This window comes from Gymnodraco acuticeps, unplaced genomic scaffold (genome assembly GCF_902827175.1).
Source record: "Gymnodraco acuticeps unplaced genomic scaffold, fGymAcu1.1, whole genome shotgun sequence".
Lineage (NCBI taxonomy): Eukaryota > Metazoa > Chordata > Actinopteri > Perciformes > Bathydraconidae > Gymnodraco > Gymnodraco acuticeps.
The window spans coordinates 4,246,607-4,269,222 of NW_022990021.1; the positions used below are offsets into that span (position 1 = coordinate 4,246,607).

Sequence of the window (22,616 nt, forward strand, 5' to 3'; positions counted from 1 at the left end):
TAACAATTAGCCACAATATGACCCTTTTTCTGGCAGAAGAAACACACTGGGCTATCCTTAGGACCCCAATTCACCTCCCTCGGCTTTTCCTCCGCACTTCTTGACATGCTGGCCCAGGTCGCGATTTATTGACAAAGGAAAAAGTGGGTCCCGAGGCCTGACCAGCTGAGAACCACTGCTCTAGAGACTTTACTGTCAGGATTATTATGTCATGTCACGTTTCTATGTCTAGGTGTGGGTGTTTTTCCGTTCTCATTGTCATGTTTTCCTCCCTGTATATTGTCTGGTCTCTTTTCCCTGTGTTTTCATGTCTGTCGTTAGTTTCCCTGGTGTGTCTAATTTCCTGATTGTTTTCACCTGTCACTTCTTGTGTGTCTCCTGTGCTCATCAGTGTCATCCCCGCCCCTGATTGTTCCCACCTGTGTCTACTGTAGTTACCCTGTGTTTAAATTCCCCTGTCTCCCAGTGTTCAGTGTCAGTTCGTCTTGTCTATTGTCATGGTAAGGTCTATGCTCCTGGTACTCATGAAAGGTTTTTGATTCCTCACTGCGTGAGCGCCTTCATTTTTTGTTCTCTGTTTTTTGTCATCTCAACTAGAGTTTTGGTGGTTACCTTTTTGTTCATTTTTGCCAGTCATGGAAAAATAAAGTATCTTACAATACTTTACCTCTGTCTCCCTGTCTGCAATTGGGTCCAACATCCTAAGTGCCTGAGATCGTAACATTTACCCCCTTCGACGAGCACCATCGATCAAACAGAATCCCCCCAGACCCTCCTGCAGGGGTTGGGTTTTCAGCATGTCAACTTTTTCACCTGTGGGGAAATTGCAGGATTGGCTCCAGGTCACCCTTTTTATTCACTACAAGACAAATGTGCCTTTTTATTTCATACAGTTACATTTGGATTGAGACAGAGGAATAATCTAAACCTCACGCGTGGCGTTTCACTGTCAAGGGGGGCGATATAGCGTGTATGTAATTACATTGCAAATACTGACTTGAGCCCCACCACTGTATGCAAGGCTGTCCCTGGCCAACATGAGGCCCCACGCAAAGTTATATGATGAGGCCCTCTGTTTCGCAAGCGTCGACGGGGCGGGGGGGCGTTTGCTAGTGGAGCCTTGCAGCGGCGAAACCGTGCCGTGCCACACTAATTGCGCCGCATAAGCGCATAGGTGCGCCGCATTTTCGGCTCAGTTGAGGCACCCTCCGCAAGATGAGGCCCCCTCCGCAAGGTGAGGCCCCCTCCGCAAGGTGAGGCCCCACGCAGTCTGCATGATCGGCCTGTGGGGAGGGACGGCCCTGACTGTATGGGTTAGCCCTACCATAGATTACCCAACAAAAATCCTCTGGAGCCGCCACTGTGCAGACTTAATAACTGTTGTAATATGACTGTTAAAATTCAGGTCTGAGTCCATCACTACACCTAGATTTCTTGCTTTATTTGTTGTTTTGAAGTCTGCCGATTGAAGCTCTGCAGTGACTTTTATTCATTCCTCCTTTGCTCCAAAAACAATAATCTCAGTTTTATTTTGGTTAAATTGGAGAAAGTTCCTACTCATCCAGTCATTGATGTGCTCAATGCACTTACTCAGTGTTGTAATTGGAGAATAGTCTCCTGGTGAAATTGTTATATACATTTGGGTGTCATCTGCATAGCTATGATAACTTAGGTCTGTCTTTTTCATTATTTGAACCAGTGGTATATAGATATTAAAAAGCAGAGGGTGAAAAGTCAGGAGGTTTTATATTTACCTTAGCAAAGCAAAACATAACAACGTTTTTAATGTACAGTTCAGCCGCAACTGATTAAAAGTTTTTTTTCCACCTCTTAAAAAATAAAACTGTCATACTACTTATAGTGTGCCAATTACAACGGTGGGAAAAAAAATGAAAATATGACACCATTTCCCAAGTCTCTGCAGTGCTAAAGAGTAGAGCCTGAAGTGCTGTTTCTCACTATGTAACCAACATCAACAACATCTGTCACCAGCAGAGGTCTCTATAGGGAAGGGAAACTGTAGCCATCCTCATTCTGACACTGCTTCATGGCATCTGTGCATTCATCTACCTGCTTATATGAGGGTCTCCCAGGTAAATTATTCAGAAATACCATTCATGAATTAATGACTCATGTAGCTCAGGCAATGCATCCTTACTGATTTAATTACATTAATAATGTTTAAATCACTTTGATTATATGATCAATTTACTAAAATATCTTCGCTTGACAACCAACTGGCAAACAATAATAATACGTGAACAAATACTTTACAGGAAACATTTCTGCTGTAACGGAAAAATAAAACGAAACTACTTTTGAAAAAAACATCATATTAAGTTTTAATGGAAATAATAGGTGCAACTCAGTGTTATTGCTGTGAACTGCCTAATAGAGTTATGTGAAATGTAATGACCTAATACATTTAATTAAAGTCAATGTTTCTGTTTTTTTCAGTGTTCTCATCTACTTTTTGACTTTCGCTCAAAAAATGAAGACCAAATACTTAAAACATTATCTAACAAGACTACTCTACAGCCACACTAGTGGATTTAAGAGGCTGTAATTCTCAGCATATACTGTACCTTCACTTGATGGTACAGTGCGGCTTTATTTCCAGAAAGCCATAGCAGAAATGTCAGCAACTTATTCAGACCATGGAACAAAGTGAGTTATATACTATACTGTAATCCTTTCCATGCTTTATACTCTGAGTTATCACAGTACACAGCTCAGCAGGTGGTCTCTCACTCTCCTTTTTGCTTCAACCCACTTAACCATTCTGCTTCAGCATATGATGTGAAATCACTTTACCAATATGCAAATGTGATAAAGACGTGTGGATCTACGGCTTGCTACGTATATTTAAATTATGTTGGCAATACTGCTTGTATATTACCCCAACTGGCTAGATAATGGCTGCTTTGCACAGCTCTCATTCTATGGTTAACGATGTGCCTATCCATGGTGTTTTTGCACAAGCATAACGCATTGTCCAGCGTTAAAAGCAGTGTTGAGGCAATTCCTTAATCATGGATTTTCTCTGAGGATTGTATTAAGAAATGTTACCTTAATGTTTAGATATTTAAATAATGATACCACTATAGGAAAATGTGGGAATCCAGGCTTATCCTTCATTGTCTGGGGACCATGCATGACTTTACTCCTTTCAAGTAGAGCGTGAAATGTAGATTTCAGGTATTAGGTAAATACCATAACAGACTTTCTGATACAGTGAACACTTAAATAAGTAATATGTCAACAATATTAGACTGCTTTAGTTAATATTTTGAATCACTTGAATCTGCAGCTGGCTGCCACCAGCTTTATACTGCGGTTCAGCTCATTGTTTAGCTGTTCAGTAACTTAACTGTTTCACTCTCACCACTAGTGTCAGGAGTCATAAGGTGTACAAAGGAGAATATCACACTTATCAGTTGGACAAACACCGGTTGAAATTATGATAATGTAGCTCTCTACCTGCTGGATGTGTCCCATGGGCAAATCTTGCTAAAATAATAGCCATATAAATTTGCTACCACTGCCCTCAAGTGGACAAAAGGAAATGGTTTAAAGCAGTGTTTCTCCAACTTTTTCATACCAAGGACCACATAACCAATAAAAAAAAACACTCACGGACCACCTAACTCCACAAATATCCAAAATCACATCGTTTTTCTAGAACAGATTACAAATCGCCTGAAAATGGTACAAACAAGTGCCAACATGTGTGATGAAGGTGTTGCGCTGGGCTATATCATGCAATTGAAAGTGAAACTTAAGCTCGCTCCATTGCGGAGATATTTCTGCAAAACTCAAATGTATTTATTTATTTCAAATGTGAAATGTTACCAATACACTCACGGACCACTAGGGGGTGCTCACGGACCACCAGTGGTCCGCGGACCACACTTTGAGAAGCACTGGAAAGGTACAGAGAAATGGAGGCATCAAGTTTTGCAACAGAAGCAGTCCCTATATCAGGGGTGGGGAACCTCCGGCCCCTGGGCCGTATACGGCCCGCGAGACCATTTGGTGTGGCCCTCGATGTAATTTATAAACACACGCAAAAAGTTAAAGAAATCTAGACCGCAAAATAATTAAACAAGTGAGTGCCTGTTTTTCCTGGCCAAGGTCAGGGTCCTTGAACACAACACAAGCCTAACGTGTCATCACCATGTTCACCTGGTATATGTGTCGTCTGACAGGGGTGTAGTTCGGGGAGTACCAGAACGCAGCTCCGCTCCGGCACTTCCAAAAATTGCAGTACCCATAAGGAGCCGTACACATGCTGCAGTTTTTGCGTGGCTGTGTCTTAGTTGTAAGCCCAGTGGCGATCTGTCATACTGATCATACAGTCAATAACTTTGTTGTTATTAGCATCTGGTTAGCTAGCTATGCTAACGAATATAAGAAGCTTTTTCTACAACCAGTGAGGTAAAGGCACATATTTATATGATCATTATAGTTATAAAAAAATAAGAGAATAAATTAAACAGGTATAAAATACTATATGACAGTAAAAAAAGTTGTTATTAATAAACAAGAATACAGTTTAAAAGGAGAGTGATTTGTAAAATATCCATAAAGAAAAAGAAAATCTGCTTACAGTTATGTTTCATCTGGATGTTGAGAGATGTATCCATAGATCTAATGTTGCTCTCAAAGTGCACCAGATTGATGCTTTTAACTTCAACATTTAAAAACAAATCTTCCCGGGAGCATGCCCCCGGACCCCCCTAGAGGAGGTTAGGTCCCCCCCACTTAAATCATGTTCACATGGATAGGAAACTAAATACATTTGCACACATCTTGTGTCCATATCTTTCTGTTTTGGTGGTCATGCCACAACTGTGCACGTGCATGCATGCGCGAGTCATGGTAAAATATCTGGATTAAGAGGTTGCTTTTTCTTTGCACAGAATGAAAGAAAGGTGAAATGAGTGGGCTGTGATTTTAGTATTTTTAAGCAGAGGTCAATAATTTGTACGGCCCTCGGAGGATGTTGAAAACATTGAAATGGCCCTTGAGAGGAAAAAGGTTCCCCACCCCTGCCCTATATGTATACACACACACACACGCGCACACACGCACACACGCACACACACACACATCTTTATATTTTGTATCTTTTTCATACACTCACGGCCTGAAACATCTTCTGAGAATATATTTCCTACATCTGCATGATTGTATCGCTCGAGCGGGAACTGTGCGCGCGAAGCCACCCACGGGGCGCGTGCATGGTTTAATCATATCTATAAAGAGGGAGAGCGAGAGAGGGAGAGTTGCTGAGTCCGTTGTGACTTATCTATCCTACTCTGCTGCTGTAGGTAACGGACCGGCTGCGCACACACCTACACACACTCCTCTCTCTATGTCACACACACTCATTCGCATACATACTACGAGGCGAACGGTTTGGCGCACTGTGAATGCGGGAAGAAAAGAGGGGACGAGACACATGTCAGACCGTATCGAGCAGGGGAATGTAGCCTACCGGAGTCCGCTGCACACACGCCCGGACTGTCCCGCACTGAGGGCTGCGCCGCGTTAACGGGACACGACTCCGGGCTGAGCGACGGGCGGGAGGATCACACCGGGATAGTGTTATTAGGGTGTCACCTGACTGCGGAGGGAGTGAGGCAGAAGGGCGGGAGGGTGCCCGGCTGACAGAGCTTTGTTTTGGTTTAACATCATCGCTTGGGCGCAACGGAGAGTCGGCGCAAAGTTTTCCTCAATGGCGCTGGTGATGGAACCGGTGAGCAAATGGAGCACAAGTCAGGTGGTGGACTGGATGAAAGGTAGGCTACAGAAAGAAACACTCGCTTGCCTTTAAGCATTCATTATCAAGTATAAACGACACACCTGTAAGAAGGACGTGTGTGTGTGTGTGTGTGTGTGTGTATGTGTATGTGTATGCGTGTGTACATGAATCATCCTGGCACCTGATGATCAGTGATGTAATGTGTGAGTGACAGGAGGAAAACCGGCCAAACTTCACAGGAGCAGGGGCGGGAAAAGGATATTGGAAGGGGAGGTGGTCCAAATTTAGGAAATAAGTAAAGCGAATAGCTTATAATGGACAGATTATGAGACCGGGCCCCTGGATACAGCCTAATAAGGCCTCCTATCGCTCCTATAGGAACAAGTGTTTACCATAAAATATCTAAATATGGCGGTCTGCCATAGTCTAACTTGACCATGCCACAGTTTCATAATGAACCAAAATGATATTTTTATTTCTAAACTGGGGCTCTGGCTGGCCCTTGGGTGGGTACATTTCCTCTGCAGCAATGTAGCACGACCGACTCTAATTTGGCTTTAAAGCCCATGAGCCCTCGCTCAGACCTCACCGCTTTCCAGGGCCCTGGACTCACTGACCTCTCTGTTTCCCTAAGGTGAGAGACGGGTTCCCAGTACATTGAAAAATCGTAAAAATTGAAAGAAAGGGCTACCAAAATGATAAAATGTTATAAAACATCAAGGGAAAAAATTAAATGTGGTGACAATCAAGCAATTGTCCCTTTAGGTCTGATATTTTGCTTGTTCATATTTGTATTTATATGTTAGTACTCTACATGCAGTGGCAATAACACACCGTCTTCCCCAAGGGACCTGCCAGAGTAAAAACCAAACTTTCAATCAGATTTATTATCCAACCTAATTTATTTTAAGTGAATAGCTCAGTTATAGTGATGCCAACACTTTTAGTACAAGCTCTACTAAAAAGTTATGTTAGGTTTGACATAAAAGGGACTATGTGAAGGTCATGCAGCAGTTTATAACGAGGTCTGTCTATAGGCTTACTTATTTTGGGGGCAGACAATAGTGCCAACATTTAACAGGGCTCTTATCAGGACATCATCATCTCAACCACATCTTTATTTTAACACAACGCTAAGATGCCTCACAGATCTTATCACAAAACCCAGCCTGATCAAAAGTCCCACACTCAACCTAAACTGAGAAAATGACTAATAATATGACTAATATTAGACATCATTGTTATTCATCATGTCTGTTTATTGCATAAAAAGCAGGTCAGGGATTTTATTGACTCACACATCGTGATAGAGATTTATTTACATGATGTTCTATTTCTCAGAGCCTCTTCGTTGGATGGGTTATCGGTTGGTCATGTGTATATGACATGTGTTTATGTCTGACCTGTCTCTATGTATGTGTGTGTATGTGTGTGGTGTATGTGTCTATGTGTGTGGGGGTGGATGGTGAGTTGTTGGTCTCAGACCGTCTGTGCAGAACAGCTGACAGACACACACCCACCCGCTCTGAACAGAAGGCTCCACCCGGGTCCTACATTTGCGCTCGCACACACCCGCAACACCAAACACACACGTGTGGCATGCTTCAGTATGGTATTTGGTTCATGTTGGGTCTCTTGGGTGTGTCTGTCGCGACAGAGGGGAACATGATATATGATATCTCTGTGTGTGTAAAAAAAATGCACAGATCACAACTGCACCCAGGCATTTGGGGCCAAAAGGTCTGCACGTTTTTGATTATGCGTCAATGTTGCATTAGCAAATCTGAAGCCAAAACAAAAAGCGAATGGTACAGATCAAGAGTAATATGCTATATTCTATATGAAATTACAAATGTTGATCCACATCCTGTTTTACATTTTTCACACAAAAACAATTTATTTCCTCACTTCCCTTGCACAAATGTATTCCCCAGGCATTACCAGGATTATCTAAATTGCCCCTCATGGGACTTTTCCTCTGGTATGGCTTGTTGGCTCGAGGCTGTCTTGAAAAGTCCTGTGTTGAAGGTGGCATGACAGCACCCTTGCAGTTTCCTGGAGATGTGGACTTGTGCTTGCCACTCTCTCTCCCTGCTGTTAGGGTTTTGGCTTCCTGGCGTGTCTCTGAACCAGGTGGTTTTTTCAGTTTGTCAGCGTTTATGATATACAGGGAAAAAGTATGTGAACCCTTTGGAACTTCCTGGTAGGGATGTCCCGATCACCTTTTTTTGCTCCCGATCCGATTCTGATCATTTGATTTTGACAATCTGCCGATACTGATTTTTCCCGATCCGATCTTTATGCAATGCATTAAGAGAAAAAAAAGGTAACGGATAACGGCTGGTCATCCAACGTGATGAATTCAGTTATCTTGGCTGTTGTTTTTTTGGCCTTTTCACTGTTCTGGGGCAGTTTCTCTTTCCTTTAATACGCCTCAGGTGGCGTATTAGATTGGTCGTGTTGAACGTAGCTCTTTTCTTTCCACCAAGCGGAACCTCCGCCTTACAAACATTGCATCTGGCTGTTACACTGCCTTCGCTTTCAATTTTATAATACTTCCAAACTCCTGACATTTTCTCTGTCCCGACTCCTGAGTCACCAGCTGAACGTAGCCTCTCGATAGCTTACTGCTACTATTAGACACTGCGCCCACTCTGTTGCCAGATTTGAGAGAAATAAGCACTATGAAAACAAGCCCAAAAGAAGCAACACATACATGATTTTGTGTAATTTTAAACCAAAACTAAGGCCTCAGGATGACTTTAAGACGTGAACATGGTCATTTTTGTTTTGTAACATTAAATAAAATTATTAAAAAAAATAATAAAAAATAAATAAAAAGATTCCCGATCCCCTATTTTTTTCTCCCGATTCCGATCTTTTGAAAATCACATGATCGGCTCCGATCACGTGATCGGATCGGGACATCTCTACTTCCTGGTTTTATGCATGAATTGGTCATTAAATGTGATCTGATATTCATCCAAGTCACAATTATAGACAAACACAATAACACACAAACATTTAAAATATTTCATGTATTTATTGATAACACCCATTGAACATTCACATCCCCGATAGAATTCCAGTGCATTTCTATCGTGATATGGTGGCTCTCTGACTGAACCACTTTTTTTTCTTTTTAAGCCATACTATATTACATTTACTTCAATATGGGTCATTGTCCTTCTGCACCACCCAACTTCCGTTTCTCAGTAGGATCCTGAAGAATTCTTAATAAACCAGATGAACAGAGGCTTCTTCTGTAATGTTTTGCTATGATAATAATAATAATAATAATAATAATAATACATTTAATTTATAACGCACTTCATATCTGAGTTCAGATCCCGAAGTGCTACAAGCATTTGGCATGGAACAAAAATAAAAACAGTACACAACACGGTATAATGAATACAAAGCAGTAAAAAACAAACCAACTAAATAAATAAATAAAAGTGCAGTAATAAATAAGATAAAAGTTCTAGGAAAAGGCTCTATTGAACAGATGGACACCATGACTGAGTTTTGCTTATAGGAGAATCATGAACTGAGATGTTAACTGGTTCCAATGATACCTACAAACCTTTAGCTGCTACTCTCAAGTACTTTTTTTTACCTCATTGTCTTCTTTCCATTATACCTTTGGAGTCATCTTTGCTGGGCGCCCACTTCGAGGGAGACTAGCCACAGTACTACATTTTCTCGAAAATGTGACTTAACTGGGAACTGATTAATAACAAAACTCTTGGAGATTAGTCGGAAACCAGCTTTATGTAAATCAACAGTTCTCAATTAGCTTTTTATTAAGTCTAGGGGTTCACTATACTTTTTCCAACCTACACTGTGAATGATTTATTCAAAATGGACAAGACAAAAAATCCAATAACTGTTGTTTGGTGCTAAGCAAGTTGCATGTAGTGGATTTATGAAAACTATATTTCAACCACATGTTGCATATGGACAGAGCGTTGAGAAAAAGCAGCGTGACTATTTGGCTGGAGCCCCCAAACAATTAGCTTCAAGAGACTGTAGCAATTAAAAAAAAACTCAAACATTTCTTAAATACGCCCAAAATGTGAAGCTAAAGAGGCAAACCAGGAAAGTAAGGAGAGAAACACACAGTAAAACAATGCATTTACAGTCACCAAAAGCCTCCCATTTTTTTCAATAGAGTAAATCACTAGCTTTTTTCCCCCCATGCAAAATCAACCAAGATGACTGGGATTTAAACTTGCATAATTAACTCACTTTTGACAGCCACCGGGGTTCTTTCATCTTGCATTTAAATTCCATGTACACAGTAAATGCTAGTCTTCCTTTGATTGTTTTTGGAGCCTAATGTGCTCTGAACAGATGACACAACACTACAGCGCCAGATATTTTTGATAACTTCCAAACATCCCAGAAGCAGGGACGTGAACAGGTACGGGCTATTGTTGCCCGGGCAACGGCCCGTTTGGCCTTTTCGGCTGACCTGCCCCTCTGGAGAGAGCGAGAGTTTATTTTTCTTTTTTCTGTTGTGGCCGAATCAACATGATAAGCCCACAATTAGTATTGTAGCGTCTCGCTGCGGGAAACACACTTTGTCAGCGCTGTCATCTGCCGGTGCGTTAAGACCACCTCAGTGTCGGATTTTGGAAACTTGATTTTGAGTTGTCTCATGGCAGTTAGGGTATAAGGGACAACCCTGGGGACTTTACTTCCTCTTGATACCGTCGGTTATTTACAAAAAAACACCTAAATATAGCCTACTTGTTGTTGTTGTGCTTCTGTCTTTCTGTGTCTTCTCATCTGTAAACACCCTCAACGCACCGCTCGCTCTCTTTTCTTGATCGCCCTCTCACGGGTGAACAGTTCAATGTCCCGCTTCATTGTAGGATTTCTGCCATGTCTCTACTTCAGTTTGACCATCTCTGTTACTAAGTTATGGAATACTAAATAACTAAGTAATTAGATACCTCACCGTCACTGCGCTCATAAAGAATGATAATAATAAGAATAATGCGTATTGAACGGGTTTCATTAATTAGTGAGTTTATTTAAGCTAATTAGTTAGAGGCCCTATTTTATCAGTATGTCTGCACAGAAATGGTCAAACTACATTAGAACAGAATTGTCCCCATTTTAACTTTAATAGTTACTAACATTAGATATTTTAATGAGACATGGACCGCAAAACATTTTTAAAATCAAGTCACCGAATGCAAGTACTCGCCTTAGCTTATTTTGTTATGAGATGTGAATCACTGTTCAATTTAGTTGATGTAATAATCGTTTGGTTTCTTTTACATTAAAAACAAGTTACCATTTTCAAAAGGTCTTGTGTTTTTTTCGGGGGGAAGCCCTTTTTCCAGTTTAGAGCAATAGCCCCTCCAAATGTCTGTGCACGTCTCTGCCCAGAAGTCATAGCAAAATCTAGTTTTATTAGATGACTGTTGTTGTGTGTGTGTGTGTGTGTGTGTGTGTGTGTGTGTGTGTGTGTGTGTGTGTGTGTGTGTGTGTGTGTGTGTGTGTGAGAGGGTGTGTGAGAGGGTGTTTGTGGGAGTTTGGCTCACCTGCTGTTGTGAAAAGTGTGCCTTTGTGGGAGTTAAGTGTGTGAGTCAGCTGTGAATCACACTTTTTCTGTGCCAGTCAAAAATATGAACTCACATACTGTACATACAGAGATGTGAGTGCATTATTGTACATATTAGGCACCATTTCACAACAAACAAAGACAGATATTTTATTGAACTTGTAATTCTAGAAAAACCTGGGTGGGTACATTGTAGCATTTAGACAGAAAAGTGACTCTCAACAAGGGGAGGTCTTAATAATAATAATAATAATATATTAATTTTATATAGCGCTTTTCTGGACCCAAAGACGCTTTACATTTGGGAGGGGGGGGTATACAAACAAAAAAACAAAAACAAAAACAGAGACAAAGCCAAAAAGAAACAAAACACAACAGAAAAGCAGTCAGGAGGAAGTTGATTAAGAGGGGGGGGGCTTTATAGATAAAGAGTTGAAGAGGTGGGTTTTGAGGCGGGACTGGAACAGGGTGAGGGACTCAGACTCACGGAGGTCTTGGGGGAGTGAGTTCCAGAGCTTGAGTTCCAGAGTCTTGTTCCCCTTCTCCAGTTGTCAAGGGTTACAGATAATTAAAGTATGATTGGAGTTGTAGTGTTGAGCAGAGATGCCAAGAGAACCCACGTTTTGGTACCAAGTTATTACACAATTCTGAAAACGTCACGGTGGTTTCTGTTAGAGCTGTGCAATTAATCGTATTTTAATCGCGATTACGATTATGGCTTGCGACGATTATGAAAACAGCATAATTGACAAAATACGATTATTTTGCTGGGTGCGCTTTCACCCCTCCCTAAAAGCCCACTCGGCCACGTGGGAGTGACATGTGTTGTGAGTGTTCAGCGCGAGCGAAAATGTCAGAACAAGAGCAGCAACTCGTTAAAAAGAAGGGTAAAACTATTTCCACTATTTGCAAGTACTTTGCCATTACATTCCACATCGCTAAAGATATGTGCCCAGTTAGCACTGTTAGCAACCAGGGCTTTAAGCAACTTGTCAACACGTTGGACAAGCGTTACGCGATGCCGTCTCGGTATTATTTCAGCAGGTCTGTGCTGCCTGCACTATATGACAAATGCCGTGGGGAAGTTGAGAGAGATGTGGCTTCAGCTGACTACTTTGCGACCACAACGGACCTATGGTCTAGCCCAGGGGTGCCCAACCAGTCGATCGCGAGATGTGTCTAAAAATAGAATAACAATATTCTGTTTTATCGTTAATGTCCTGTAACATAATCTTCCTGTGCCAGAATAATGCACTTGAACGCATCAAAGCTTTGTGATTGGCCGGCGTCACCCCATATGTCGGGGCGTGGCTGAGGGTCTTCAGTACAGGTGGCAATATCCTCACCTGCCTGTGCTCATCTCTGAAACCAGACCATGTAAACAGGCTGGTGTTTCTTGCAAAAAATCTTTAAGAGATGACATGAACAGCCCTACCAGCATTTGCCATGGTGGCCTAAACATTTTTATTTGGTCTTAAATTGTAGTTCAACATTTATTTCCTGTTACTTCTGGACCATGACGGTTGGCCAGCCTTCAACGTTTAACTGAGTGGAATATGTTGAATATGTTTTACCAAAATGTTGGCTATATGTTAAGGAGTTTTCAGTAGGTTGTGACAGTGCACTGCATCATATTTGATTTAATTTAGTCTAATTTATTTTTATTTATCATATTAATAATATATGTTTAGTATGGTTTTGGAAGTGCGCTCCAACATATTTGTTGATCTTGTTTATTGGTAAAATATTATTTGTTTTAAAGTTCAATAAATGTTCAATGAATAATCGTCAAAATAATCGTGATATCAATTATTGACCCAAATAATCGTGATTATGATTTTTGCCATAATCGCACAGCCCTAGTTTCTGTAGTACTGAAGATACAGTAGCTATTGGAAGCTTGAGACAGACAAAAAAGCTTGAATAAATACAGTAGGAAAAACATGTTTTCATTTTTCTTTTTTTACCGTGCATCAAATTGAATATCGTGATATCCCTAGTGTTGACACTGTAAAGAAAAAAACAGTTGGTCAGCAAGGAGAGAAGTTGAAGAGTAAGCTAAAAGTAAAAAGCAAACAGTCCTTAAAAAATAGCTACTTAATTGGTCAATAAAAGTTAGCTTAAAGGTAAATGGTTGAAATATTAAGTTGTAATGGATTAACAGTGGAAAAAGTTATCTGAAGGTGTTTTTGAAAAATCAACAAACATTTATGGTAAGTTAATAAAATAATGTAGAAATATATTAACAGTTGAAACTTTTTAGTTAGCTTAAAGTAATTAATTAACAAAATATGTTTTTTTACAGTAAAGCATATATGGTAGAAATGGTTAGGTACGAAATAAAGGGTTAAAATAGCTCAACTTAATGGATAAAAGGCTAAAAGCTTCAACTAAAATTAACTTATTGAATAGATAGTAAAATAGCTTAAATCAATACATACTGCAGTTGATGATGTGGTACTTGAGTTCTTATGAAAGGGCTCATTTGACAAAAAAGCAGTGAACAGTAACACAGGAATCTTATACTGCATCATTATGCTGTATGTATATATCAGCTGTGTAGCACTGTCAGTTTCTGTCTCACTCTGCGTGGGTGTGTACGTGCCCGCTGATGTCGCTCACAATTGGACTCATCAGTATTCAGGGAATTCACGCTCTCCCTCACTGCCAGTGATAAGCGATGCTGATTATCAGTGAACTTTTGCTACAGTGTACATCCCCCCTTCTGCTTCCCTGCCTCGCTCTGCTCTCTCAGCTATAGTAACACTCTGCCTGTGAGAGCCAACATTGTTTTAATCATTTTCAAGTCTTTTTTTCTGAACCCACCGCCATTAACACTCATTAACAGTAACACACACATGATGACAGGGAAAAAGTGCTCAGACACCAAAGTTGTTTGAAGGTATGAGCAGCAAGGTGTAGTTTTCAGAGTTGTATATTGTGTTATGGGTTATCTAATATAATGATCGTTGAATATAAGCCGCATTTTAATATTGTAGCTGATTCATTTTGAGCTAGATTTAATTATTTATCATACTGGTGGGTAGTTTGAAAGTGCATTATTGATTATTTTGGCCTCTTTGTGGGCAGGGAAAAAAACAACATGTTATCACCTTTTAAGTTGTTATTGGAAACTCACTGTTAACGGGAGGCATCTTGTTAATGGGTTTTTAAGGTGCTACAGGCATATTTATAATCTTTATTTAGATTCAGGCCAGCTGTTTACCCCTATATTCAGACTTTAAGCTTAGCTACACTAATTGCCTCCTGCCTTAAAACACACAGATAATATATACAAATATTTTACTCTGAACAAGTGTGCAGTAGAAGTGTCAATTAACCTTAAGTGTATCTCAAGTGACCTTCACCCAGCATTAACCTGTTAAACCCCTGGGTTTTTTTTCACGACGGTTTTCCTCTTCACACCGCAGCGGAGCAGCCTCTTAGCTCCGGAATCCGGTTCGTTTCAAGCACCAACAAATTGTCCGGCCAGAGCAAAAACACCACATACGTCACGCTTACGTTGAGGCGGGGGCAGGGGCAGGGGCAGAGACAGATCAACTCCTGAACAACAACAAAAAGCCCACGTTTTATCCAGTTTGTACACAACGATGGAGAAACTTAACAAGAGTTTCAGTGTTTCTGCCATAGACTGTATAAATAAAGGTTTCTGCTCATGGTGAAGCAACGTGTCTGCGTGTTAAGGTGGAACCTGAGAATTCACGTTGATCACCTCTTATTATTACATGGCTTAGTTGAATACTCGATTCTGATTGGTCAATTCAGAACACGTGACACGTTGTTAATACCGAACAGACAGACCGCTGTCAAGGACTTATTGACCGTTGTTAAGGACGCTCACATCTTCAGAAAGAAGTCCGGTCGATTTAACTGTATACCGTTGGGCCGAAAAGCAAACTGCATGCAGTTTGCTTTTCGAACTGGGACATGAAAAACAGCGGAGAATTAACGGGGCAGAAACCCTCCTTTTTACGCAGCGGTCCAGACATAGACATCAAACGGCGACACATATTCAGTTGTCAGTTACTTTGGCATTAGGGCAGGGATATCTAGATACTTTCCAAGGTTTGACATAATTAATTGTGTTACTTTTAAAGCAAGGAGCGATGTTTTCAAATCTGTAATCAAAAAGCTCCTCAAAAACGCAAGCAGTTCCTACCGTTGGCTTTTCAAACTGAAGACAAGATACGCTCTAACTGTTTTTCAAATGTAACAGTTTGAAAAGCAAGCAAACTGTCTGATTGTCTTTAGTTTTCCGCTGTCGTGTGATAGCAACATGGAGGATTTTAACATTAATTTTAATATATTTGGAGAGTACAGTAATTTGGAGTAATGGTTAGTGGCTGATGAGTCCCCAGTGAAGAAAAGAAAAAGACAAGAGGGACAAGAAAACAGCGGAGAAGTAACGGGCAGAAACCCTCCTTTTTACGCAGCGGTCCAGACATAGACATCAAACGGCGACACATATTCAGTGTGCAGTTCCTTTGGCATTAGGGCAGGGATATCTAGATATTTTCCAAGGTTTGACTTAATGAATTGTGCTACTTTTAAAGCAAGCAGCGATGTTTTCAAATATGTAATAAAAAAGCTCCTCAAAAACGCTATCGAAGCACTTCCTGCCGTTGACACGTTAGTTCAAACGGTAACAACGGACTATTTTTCTTAGCGGATGCATGTCAATTTAAATCAATACAACTATTTTTTAAATCAATAAAATAATTTTCTAAATCCATAAAAGCATTTCAATTAATATTGGGATTCATAATGTTACTTTGTTGAGAATGTGGCCATGTAATAAGCGGGATAATGTGCAGCAACTTGGTAATTATGGGGAAAAGAACACCTTCAAGCCGATCTAGATCCCTCCACTTCGCGTCGGGCTCCTGATCAGCCTGTCGGTGTTCTTTTCCCCATAATGACCGCGTTGCTGCACATTATCCCTTACTTATAACTCAATATAAATCTATAAAACTATAAATATTAAACTTTACTTCACGTGTTCATTTGAGAACAGCTGTTACATACCTGGGTGAAGGTTACAGTTCATTTAAATGAAAGATACAACGTTACTCCACACTCATGGTTCAGTCCACCTTAAGAAATAAGACCGACCTCAGAAGCAGTTGTGTTTTAAAAAAACCTTTATTGACACGAGTACACTTTTTTATAAGAATGTAGTCTAAACCACAGAAATGACTCCGGAAAAGCTGCAGATAGAGCCATAAGAAATGAATGCAACTGATTTCATCCGCGCGGTTTGGCTTTATGAAGCAGGCACGCAAACGGTTACGTCATGACGCAAACGATGACGCAACGACGCATTACCAGTCGGACTCTGGGCGGTGTGAAAAGAGCCAGAGCTAAACCGAAGAACTGGTTCTGAACCTGAAAAGCTCTAGCACGGAGCTTGAACCGGAAATGGAATTGGTGTGAATGAGGTAACTGTGTCTCAGGGGATCTTAATATTTAAGAACCTATTAATGTGTTATACCAGATTAACGGAAATAATCTCAGCTAACTGACGATACAAACCATTTTTACCAAAACAAAACACAAGTCTCATAAGAAGCATCTAAATGACCCCTTTGCGAAAAATGCTAACGGACATTGGCACAGAACTCAAGATAAAAGTACCCTTATTACTTATCGTAGCTGCACATACAAGATATCCGATTAAAGCTGAGGTTCCACAGATTATTTAGGTATATAGTATCATCACTGAGTGATCCGGACTCGCGACAGGGGAAGCAAATACAGACATCACAACACGTACCTTTACGGAGCTTCTAGGGAGATCGTCTCACCGTAGCTGTCAATCTGATCAAAAATACGTGTTCAATCGCATTAAAACGAGAAAAAACGCGGCTGAATCGGTTATACCATAGGTTTTTAACGTCTCTGTATACAAAAATGATTTAATTTATGATCCATAATTCCATTTTAATGTAAACATCGGAGAGCGGAAATGTTAGCTGCTAATGGTAGCCACCAGAGTGGCTGCTGCTTCCGGTCTAGGTTATGCGGCGGCCTCACACACACACACACACACACACTACCAAATAAGGACTATGTGGGAGTTCCCCTCGATTCCATTGGCTCTAACGGTCAGAAAGAAATGTCACATGTCAAAATCCAGCAAGGGGGGCCAGAGATATGGAAAATCCACCCAAATGGCCCCAGAAGAGGTTTTTTTTTTGCTAAATCTGTCTAAAAAGGTCAAATATCACTTGTTTTTCATCAATCTTGATACAGGGTACTTATATGTTGTACTTTGGATTCCTAAATATTTTAGTCTAGTAACCCATCATCCAAGGTTAGTTTTCACTATAAGTAAAACATATTTTTTGGACGGACACTATCATTTACAGTTTTTTTACCATGTTCAATCTGAATTTTCTTTCAAATAAAAAACATCTATATTGAATCTGACTTTTCTACATCCAACTCACAGGTTTATCATTACTTTGAGAAAAAAGATTATTAATTTAACCCTTTTAGAAGGGAAGATATGGTCATTTGTTCTGGGAATGTCATTTTCGAGCCTGAAACCTGAAAAACAGGCTCAGGGTTTAACAGGTTAAAGCCACACAAATCTCATCTGATCTGTTTGATGTCTTTATTCTTATTATGGTCTTGCATGCTTGTCAGTGGGAGCTGTGAGCCAAGTTATCACACATCAACTTGAAGTGTTCGGGGGTCCAGATAGTGGAATCAATTTGTCTAGATTCCATCAAAAATGAGATAATGGTTGAAAGAAGAAGGCTTATATTCAAATCGGATTGCTAGTAGGCCATCACATCTTTGTTTAGTTTTTGAAAATATAATGGATATTAGGTTCCAACTTGTTTTGAATTCAGATGTGGTAGCTGTGGAGGGGGAGGAAGCAATAGGAGGGTGCGGAAAGTGACAAATGCTGTTTGCTCGTCGATGGAATGTGTGTGTGTGTGTGTGTGAAATAGTTTGCATGCAATTTAGCAGCTGGCTTATGAGTATTTTTTCTCTTCCTCCTTTTCGCCTTCTTTTTTCTCTCTCCTTTTTTCTACCATATATTTCTTTCCACATCTTTGTAAGTGTTGTGATATATGGGTTTATTATAAAGCAGTGACTTGAAGCGGGGGAAATCAATGCTCATCCCTCAGAGGTATGTGTGAGTTTGGAGTGTGTATGTTTGCCAGTTGGCTGTTTGTTAAGAGGTTAGAAGCTAGATACATTCATTGTTTTGGAGCCAGGGGCTGCAGTTCAGCTGCTCTGTCTTGCTCTGCTTTCCTTTGACTCAGCAAACCCGGTCAGGCCAAAAGAACACACACACATGCACACTAACAATTATCAAAGCACGCACCCACCCACTTACACGCTCACACACTTGCAGATCTAAAGAGACTGTCCCACTCACAACACAGACATTACACAATCCAACAGAGAGTTAAGTCGTTCCTGGATGACTGCCTGATTACCCAACTATTACCTCTTTATTCCACTTTTTTGATTCTTGTTCCAGGTACAAACTTTGTGTTGAGAGCATTAACCTCTTTGGGGAGGGAGAGCCAAGAATGGATGAAACAATTGTTAGTAGGGATCGACCGATATGGCTTTTTCAAGACCGATACCGATTATTAGTAATCAAGGAGACCGATAACCGATATTTGGAACCGATATACATTTGCAGTAAAATCAGAAAATCTTGGTATCAAAATGTAGAATAACACAACTTCTTTGAAATGCCTTTTTATGTTTAATGAACTTTTCAACATCTTAAAACTGGTTTCCTGTCTGTGACCCTGAGTAAAGTAAATGAAGTAAAAATAAAATAAAAACTACTAAAACTTGTTCTGAACTTCTGATATTTGAGTCTCACTCATTTAGTAGTCTCAATTCAGCAGCACCAGATTGTGGTGCAGAAAGCAGAGTTGCTGCGAGGCTCCACTAGCAGCCGTCACAGTCCCAGTCGTCCCAGCGAGTCACAGTTTCTCCGCTGCGAGACGTTGGTGATTGGCTAATGGTTACACAAGCCAAAAAAATCGTTATGACATCATAAACCGCTTGCAACTTGTCCAGAACAGCACAGCCAGAGTTCTCACCGGTACAAAAAGGTCCGCACACATAACCCCCATACTTGCAAAACTACACTGGCTCCCGGTCCACTACAGGATCCAGTTTAAGGTTCTGCTCCTCACGTACAAAGCCCTGAATGGACAAAGCCCAAAATACCTCTGTGACCTCATCCATACCTAGACATCTACCCGCTCTCTCCGCTCCAGCCACGCTCCTCTTCTTTACATCCCCCGCACACGTCTCCGAACAATGGGAGACCGAGCCTTCTGCTCATTCGCCCCGCGCCTCTGGAACTCCCTCCCAGATCAGCTGAGATGTGCCCCTTCCACCGAGGTCTTCAAAACCGGCCTTAAGACCCTCTTCTTTCGGCAGGCCTTCCAATAAACTTTGAGCATGGTACACCTGGAGTACTGCCATTTTTGTATCGCTATCACCGACTTTTATTTTTGTACTTTATTTTATTTAATTTAATTAATTTTTTTATTTTTTTATTTATTATTATTATTACAATTATTTGTTTAATCTATCAAAGTGTATTAGTATCCTTTGTTGTTAAGCACTTCGAGATTTGTCTTGGCAGATGAGAAGCGCTATATAAATTAAATGTATTATTATTGTAAGAGAATATTTTAATCTGATCTGTTTATAGAGTCTCTTATTATTCCTTAGAGTCTGTGATACTGCAAACATCTGCTTGTAGTCACTCAAAGACTACTCTGTAGGTTGAGGTCACAGGTCAAACGCTTCTCCTATATCCGTGGGGGGTTTGAGACCTGGCAGCATCTCTTTGAGACAAGCAGACCATTGTCTCGCATCGGTTATTGATTAGGTAAATGGGCCGGCCTCTCCTCGTGTTGGTTAGATGTTTTGTGTCTTTTGGTTCAGAGATCGCTGGTGAAACACGGGACGGTGTGCAACTAAGTGATCTCCCCGGCCGTATGTAATTAATGTACTGTGATCAATAAACTCTCGGTGCTTTTGGCTAACAACGGTTCCAGACTCCTTCATGCTACCTCAACATTGCAACAACAGAAGTTTACCTTCACAATTATTATTATTATTATAAAGTGGGCAAAATCTGATCGGCTCATTTTCAGACAGATTTTTATATAAATGGATCAGAACAAAAAGTGAGGGAATCTTATTTCCTGAAACTTTCAGAATGTCTTTACACAGAGGGGACACATGTTTATGTATAAAATACATGATAAAATGGATTTTGCATAATAGGTGACCTTTAAGACTGCTCTACCCCACGGTCACAGCCTGACTCCAGTAACTCTCTTGTGTATTCCTCTGTAATCCCCTGTCTGTTTCTCTCTGATTGTCCGTTTTGTCGGGGTGGCACCTCTCACTCATATCTTGACACAGTGAATCTCCGCTTGCCCGCATGCCTGCTGTTTTGCTACGCTCACACATGCTGTCTCCATCAGGCTGCCTCTGCCTCACCCAGACTGATTTCTATCTAGTCCCATTCCCTGCAACCTTACACTACACCAGAAGTCTGTGTCCTGCGTTTTGCTTTCCCCTGTTGATTGTAAGAGAGCCAAAACCGCCCATATCTACCCTTATGGCATTTTGATATTGGGTCTCAAACCATATTTTCTGCCTCACACAACAAATATAAAGACAACAAGTGAAGACATAACATGCATTTTTGGCCCTAAGGTATCCATAAAAACAAACTGCATTTTAAACATTTACCTAATCCTATTGTGGGTTTAAACTGGAATCTACAAAACTACAGACAAGCTGAAATGTTTCAAAAACATGACACAGCAGCTGTTTGTATTATCGTCGACACACCAGAATAAGCATCATAAAAATGTGTCTAGCATTTTTCAAGGTAAAACAAACAAACAAACATCTGTCCTCCCTATAGGCTGACGTTGGAGAGGGTAACCACAGCTGAAAAGTAAGAAAGCTGAAATGTGTATCTGAATTGCAGCAATGAAAACTGATATTTGTTTCTGGAGTGCAGCCTAAAACACATCATTTAAAATATGATAGATTAGGTAAAGTCACAGGTCATACAGACTGACAACGTTATGGAATGGAAATCGTATATGATTACAGGCAGTATAGCCGATATAAACACTTTCAACCACAATGTAGCAGTATAATGTTGTTTCAGAAGATGAGTCCATAAAATATATTTAAACACTCCATCGACCTTATTTGATCTTACTTGCTTGTCATCTCGTCCTCTTTAATATTTGCTATTTCTAGATAGTGTGCTTTGGGCTAAACGGAGATGATGTAGGTGTGATGGTGGCAGATTGGCAGTTGAATAAAATCACATGGCAATAAACTGCTTTTGTAGTTGGAATAAGACTAAACCCAAAAAACCCTTGAACAGGTGCAGAGGATTATTTTCTTTTTTTTTTAACTCATCCTATTACGTGATCTCCCCCCACAGAATTGTAGATGTTGTTCCAGGAGAGACAGCCTCTTCAAATGTGCATTCATTGCATAAAAACATTCGTGACAATTTACTTTAATATTACATTACATGTTATTTGTTAGATGCTTTTATCCAAAGTGACTAACATACTCAATGCTGTGGACAATCCCCACAGGAGCAATTTGGGGTGAAGTGTCTTGTCCAGGGATCCACTGCACCATACAGTCCCCTGTCCACCATACAGTCCCCCATAATAAGTATGGCAAATGTGACAAACGTCTTCTACAATTCTTTAATATACACACTGTTCCTGAACATATCATACCTCTCAAGCCTCTATTGGACATGAGGTTGTCAAGAACATGACTCCAGATGAATGCTATGTTCATGGTTTGTGCTGCATAAGCAACAGTTTGCTAACAAGTAAAATCAACTTAAAAAGATCTTAGAGCACAAGTTAATGGTGTAAAATATTTTTTTTCCTGAACCCCAAAATGTGCCAGTTTAGATGATTACAAATGTGTTCCAAAAAAAAGTATTTTTTTGATTCTGTAACAAACTTTCTTGAATTTCTTGAAACAGATTAATTGTCTTTTGAGGTTCAAATATTTGTAAAGCATTTCAAGATTTACAGATTACTTTTTGGACAGAACGACCTGATAAATGTTTTTGCTGTGTATAGTGTATTTTTGTATTCTGTATTTTTCTGTGTACACAGTTTAATCAAAGCAAGATTTTCATCAACAACAAACATCATGTTCTGGTATCAGTACCTTGGAGATGAGAAATATTAA

The 22,616-nt window shown here is 40.3% G+C and overlaps 1 protein-coding gene across 3 annotated transcripts in view; it reads left to right on the top strand.

Moving 5' to 3' along the window:
- Positions 1–5,268: 5,268 nt before the first annotated feature.
- cnksr2a (connector enhancer of kinase suppressor of Ras 2a) overlaps positions 5,269–22,616 on the top strand; it is an 81,752-nt gene continuing 64,404 nt past the window's right edge. For all 3 annotated transcript variants that reach the window (XM_034214010.1, XM_034214009.1, XM_034214008.1), the window contains exon 1: positions 5,269–5,804. In XM_034214010.1, the coding sequence (XP_034069901.1) occupies positions 5,741–5,804 (64 nt within the window). In that variant the 5' untranslated portion in view covers positions 5,269–5,740. The remainder of the gene's footprint in view (positions 5,805–22,616) is intronic.